General features: G+C 60.2%; 1 protein-coding gene across 1 annotated transcript in view; it reads left to right on the forward strand.

Annotated features, from left to right (window-relative positions):
- Positions 1 to 5,900, forward strand: part of SPEG (SPEG complex locus) — a 58,062-nt gene that overhangs the window by 7,441 nt on the left and 44,721 nt on the right. The window contains 3 exon segments of the mRNA XM_021712802.1: positions 2,362 to 2,451; positions 2,534 to 2,870; positions 5,613 to 5,892. Coding sequence (XP_021568477.1) covers positions 2,362 to 2,451; positions 2,534 to 2,870; positions 5,613 to 5,892 — 707 coding nt within the window.

Consider the following 5,900-nt stretch of genomic DNA (forward strand, 5'->3'; position numbering starts at 1 on the left):
AAGCCCCGCCGTGGGCGGCGGGCCGGGCGCGATCCGGGGGGCGCCCCGGCCTGCGTCCAGGACGCTCAGGCCCCTCTCCGCGCGGAAGGCCAGACCCCCCACCCGATCGCCCGCAGTCCCCGCGACCACCGAGGGAGGCCCCCGCGGCAGCCTTCGGCGTAGAGCGCCCACTTGCTTCTTTGCCACCTCTTCTCTGGCCTCTGTCCGACCTGGGCCCCGGCCCCCCGCACGGCCTTCCCCAGCCCCCCACTCTGGAGCCTTCCATCTTCCGGAGCTCCTGGAAGCAACGCACACGGATCCGCGCTGAGCCCAACACATTCCCCAAGCCCTGCCCTGCCCTCGCATACCCGGTCTCCTTGCATCCGTGAGGCTCTGGCCCTTTGGGGTTCTTACCCTCTGGCCTCACTACCCCTCCCCCACCTGCTTGACACCTATCCAGGCATCTCCCCCTCCCCCCGGAGATATCTGTGTCCTCATTCCTCCATCTCCCAGTCACTCAAGCACCCCCCCCAATACACACAGATCCCCGTCTTCTCCTCTCTGTCCCCTCAGTCAGCCTTACTACCTTGTCTCCTATCCTCTGACTCTGGGGCTGTTGCTCAGGTCCCAGGATATGAGCCTCTGTCCAGCGGGGAGTCCCAGTTTCCACCCCCAGTCTGCTGTTCTCTCCATCCTCCCCTGCTCTTCCCAAGAGCCCAGCTGGGCTGGAAGAAGGCAGAGTGGAGATATTCCCTACAGAGGAAGCCGGTCACTATGAGTCTCTGCCCATCCCCCCCCCACACACAGTGGCCCCTGGGATGAGTTTCTGCTTGATGTAGCAGGTTTGGATGGGAGGCATAGGGACCTCAGGAGCAAGCCTGCCCCCCCCCCCCAACTACTCATTCTGGCTTTTCTCTTTCAGAAAACTGGCCATTCCCGCCGGGCCTTTGGCCGACTCACCCATGGTGCGTGGACTGTGGGCGTCCGTGCTAGCCCATGCCCATTTCTTCTCTTGGTCCATGTCCCTTCATGAGGCATCCAAGCCTTGAAGACAGCCCATGAGATGTGGGCCCACCCCCCCTTTATCTACCCATCCCCCAAGAAGGCCCCCTGGTGCTCTGCAGTTGAGGACCTAGTAATGGGGAGCGGGGCTTATTATTAGCACACCCTATCGTGGGCTGCACTCCCTTTTCTCCATCTGTGCGGCCAAATGGCGAGGAGTGGCGACCAGTACATGGCTTCTGCTTGTCATGGCACCCAGAGGGAAACTGAGGCACAGAACCTGATAGAATCTGAGTGTTGAAAATACGCCCAGAAACCTTTGCTCCTAACCTAACCACTGGGCATTTTTGAGAACCGTTCCACAGTAGTAGAGAGTGATCTTGAGGAAGGTGCCTGTCATATCATGATGCGGATAGATGGGGGGCTGGCTTGCAAGGAGGGGTCAAAGCACAATGCAAATACTGTAGTAGAGGGTGGGCCTGACCCCTAATGGGAGGCCCAGGTCTGCGGCTGGGCTAGGCACAAGCAGGTGTGTGAGAGTGGCCTGTGGCAGCACTGTGCCAAAGGTACCAGCACCGCTGGGGCAGTTGTAATAACCAGCCCAAGATGGGGGTTCCCCAGTGCTGGGCATATCCCAGGTGTCTCCCTCTCCCATCCATCCCCACAGGGCATCTCTGGGCACTGGGTACCTCACATCCTCACCTCCCCTCTGTCTTGCCTACCCTCCATGTCCTACCCCGCAAACGCTCTGATAACAGTCTGTCCCTGTCTCTCTCCTGCTGCTCCTATGGAAGCGAAGTTTTCCGCTCCTGCAGAAAGCAAAGTTACGGTAGGAAACTGGCTCCTGCCCTAGTCCCCCACTCCCCACTCTTCCCCGTCCAGCCCCAGCCTCTCCTCACCCTGCCTCAGCTGCACTCTGATACCTTCCAGCTGGTTTGGGGTAGAGGACAGGCTGGCCTGCGGTTGGTCGAGTGCCCTGACAGTACGACTCTGAGGTGACTCCCCTTTGTTCCTGGGGTACTGGAACCCAGACTTTAGAGCCTTGGGACCTAGGATCTGGTTATTTTGGGGGCTTAAGCTATTACTGATGAGGGAAGGAGGGAGAAGGGATGAGGCCCTAGTAATGAGGCGGGGAGGGAGTTTTGAGAGCCCTGCAGAGGCTAGGGTGAGTAGCCAGGGAAGGAGCCAGGGCACTGGCATGGGAGGGGTGATCCTGAGCAGCCCAGGTTGGCAGGGGGATGTGGGGAGCCAAAGAGAGGAGGTGCTGGCAGCCCTACCAGTGATAAAATGGAGCCTGACGTGGGGGAGGCAGGAGGTGACAGGAAAGAGTTGGAGGCAGAGGGAGGAGGGCCCTGCCCACACAGACCCCTTCTTCTCCAGACTCGGAGACGGCTGAGGATGACATCAGTGATGTGCAGGGGACCCAGCGCCTGGAGCTTCAGGATGACGGGGCCTTCAGCACCCCCACGGGTGAGCTCTCTGGGGTGCTCCAAAAGCAGGCAGGTGGGTTTCCCACAGGGGGTGCTTGGTCTCACAGTGCTCCTTTCTCTAGGGGGCTCTGATACCCTGGTGGGCACCTCCCTGGACACACCCCCGACCTCCGTGACAGGCACCTCGGAGGAGCAAGTGAGCTGGTGGGGCAGCGGGCAGACGGTCCTGGAACAGGAAGCGGGCAGTGGGGGTGGCACCCGCCACCTCCCGGGCAGCCCAAGGCAAGCACAGGCAACCGGGGCCAGGCCACGGCACCTGGGGGTGGAGCCGCTGGTGCGGGCATCTCGAGCTAATCTGGTGGGCGCAAGCTGGGGGTCAGAGGATAGCCTTTCGGTGGCCAGTGACCTGTACGGCAGCGCGTTCAGCCTGTACAGAGGACGGGCGCTCTCGATCCACGTGTAAGTAATGGCCTCACCTGGGCCCGCACTGCTCCATCTCATCATGCTGTCCTGCGCTGCCCTCACTGCTCTGTCAGCCTCCACCCATCACCCTGCCCCACCCATCTCTGTGCACTCCTTCACCCCCCTGCTTCCACTCTGTCGTCCCACATGCTCCCTCCCACTGAGCCATCACCACCCACATGCTCCTGCTCCCACCTGTCCTGGCTCACCGTGCCATCTCCATGGTCTTGGGGACCCTCTGTTCCTTCCTCATCTCCTTCAAGATCTCCAGTTTCTCAGGGGCCCTCTCCCGCCTCACCCATTCAGGCTCCAGTTGTCCCCAGGATCCCCCCCCCCTCGGGGGCCCCCTCCGTGCCTGCTGTCTCAGCAGCTGCTGCCTTTTCATCTCTCTGCACATTCCTGTTCCCATGTGGGCCTTTTTCTGGGAGGAACAGAACCTTTCTGCACGGCAGCTCCCGGGAGAGCAGGAGAGAGCAGGGGAGCAAGCGAGCAACCAGGAGAGAGAAGAGAGCGAGGTGGTCAGGGGCAGATGGGGCGAGGGGCCTGTGAAAACCCGAGGCCGGAGGCTGCAGGCTGGGGGGGGGGGAGGCAGCAGGGGGCTGGGAGAGGGGAGAGGGAGGGGCTGGAAACGGGGATGAGGTAGAGATAGAGGGCTGGGAATGAAGGTGGCAGGGGGGTTCGATAATCTCCATAATCTCATGGGAAACCCCCAAACGCCTGAGGGTAGGATTCAAGGTTGTCTTGGTAGGGGGTGGTAAGGAGCGGAGGAGTTGGGAGTGAGGCATTGGAGCCATTTTTGGAGATTTAGGGCTGACAGATACAGGAGGGAGTGCTGTGGCAGAAGAGAGGAGTAGCTGAGGATACAGGTATTGGGGGCATTTGGGGAGCCGGGGGGGGGTGGTCTGTGATGGGCATGGATGTGGGGGCAGGTGCCATCGTGGGAGAGAAGGAAGGGGCCTGTTGGGAGGAGGCTGTTTTGAAAGTGGTTGGAGTGGCCAGCGGCAGGCAGGGAAGAGGGTCGGGGCAGGGATGGGGGAGCCTCCTTGGTTTATCTTGTTGGCCTTATGGGGTGACTGTGCTCTGGACTCGCTTTTTCCCTGCCTTTCTTTGCCAGGCCTCAGCCAGAGCCTGGAGTTGCTATGGCAACTTCGGAGGAACCCATTTCCTTAGTGATGTCTGTGGTAGAGACTGGCCTGGAGCTGCCGGCAAGAGGCCTCCTTTGCTGTTCCCAGTTTCTCTCCAGACCTCACCCAATTCCCAGAGGCCATTTCTCAGGGACTCTGCTGCCCCTCCTCCAGAGTAGACGCTGCCTCCCTGCAGGTGGCTGGCTGAGGGTTTTCTCCCTGGGGCATCCTGCATTGCCACCTTTCCCTTTCCCCTAGTCTGAGGTGGGTCTGTGGTGTGTGTGGCAGACCCAGGTAGACAAACTCATCCTTATACTCGGGCACTCCTAGAACTTCTACTCATGGCTGGTACTCTCTTTCTCCTCCCTTCTGTGCTCCGGGATACCCAGACGTTTTGGAGAGCATAAGGGCTCAGGATTCAGACTACCTGAGTTTCAGTCCTAGTACTAACCATTTCCTAGCTGTGTCACCTTGGTAAGGAATTTAGCTTCTTCTAAGCCTCAGTTTCTTCATCTGCAAATGGGGGTGATAACAGTTCCTATCTCACAGGACTGTTGTGAGGATTAAATGACTTAATGCATTTTAAGCACTTAGTACATGCCTGGCACACAGTAAGTATTCAATGAGCCATTTCCTAAGTTTGTATTAAGCTGTCTCTAATGTGTCATCAGGCACGATAATAGCTCTGATTCCTTTTCTTGCTAATCTTTATGCTTGCTGTGCCCCCACAAGGGTACAGATGGGGGAAACTGAGGTCTAGCTCTTGAGCACCAAGGCTTTAAGGGGTGACTAACTCCCCTTTTCCCATACCCCCCATTAATGCCCACTTGGTAGTTATTTCTGATCAGAGTTATTTCTGAGCTTACCCATTTGAGGGGCTTCTGTGCTTCTCAAGGTGGTTTCCAAGGACTTAGTATAACTTTCCCAGGGGCAGAACAAAGTCAAAGGCTTGGGGGCGATTGAACAAAGGGAATGGGAGCCTGGGTATCCCGTTGCCACCTGCTGTGTACTAGCACCACAGGTGACAGTGTGTTAGGGATGGGCTTGAGTCTGCATAGCGCGAGCGAGGTCATCTCGGAGACGGGCTTGTGCCTGGTCCAGGAGGCGGCTGCTTTTCTTCTAGGGACCTCTGTGAAGGGGCTGTGTCCTGCTGAGAACGGGCGGGCGGGGGTAGAAGGGCCGGCCAGGGGCAGGAATGAGCGGGAGGCCGCATTCCCGAGAGGGCCCGCCCCATCCACTCCTGCTGTCTTCCCTCACCGCTTCATCCTTTGGGCCCTAAGCCTCATTCTTTTCTCTCCCTCATGCTCAGTTCTGTTCTGCTGTTTCCCGGCTTCTGGGGCTGGGGGGAGGGGGCTGGCCAGAGTCCCTGAGGCTGAGTCCGTACCTGGACCCGGCCACTAGCCCAATCTTCTGATGCCAGAGCCGCCAGCCTCTCCCCAGTACCTGCTCTGGCTGCGCCCGCCTCTTCGGGGCGGGGGTGGGGGGCGGGAGGGTCTGGCCCATGTCACCTCCAAGCCTGCCCAGCATGCCCCACCGCCCAATTCCTCTCACAAGCCAGGTGTCTAGGAGGGGAGGCCCCCTGAATCTTCCACCTCTCTCCACCTTGGTTCTGCAGCAGCGTCCCTCAGAGCGGATTGCGCAGGGAGGAGCCTGCCCTTCAGCCTCAGTTGGCCAGCGAAGCCCCGCGTCGCCCAGCCCCTCCGCCTCCCTCCAAATCCGCGCTGCTCCCCCCGCCGTCCCCGCGGGTGGGTAAGCGGTCCCCGCCGGGACCCAGCGCCCAGCCCGCGGCCACCCCCGCATCGCCCCACCGGCGCGCTCAGGAGCCCGTGCTGCCCGAGGACGCCACCGCCGAAGAGAAGCGAGGGAAAAAGTCCAAGTCGTCGGGGCCCTCGCTGGCGGGCAC

Source organism: Carlito syrichta, unplaced genomic scaffold, assembly GCF_000164805.1.
Source record: "Carlito syrichta isolate Samal-C Ts95f unplaced genomic scaffold, Tarsius_syrichta-2.0.1 Scaffold303646, whole genome shotgun sequence".
Lineage (NCBI taxonomy): Eukaryota > Metazoa > Chordata > Mammalia > Primates > Tarsiidae > Carlito > Carlito syrichta.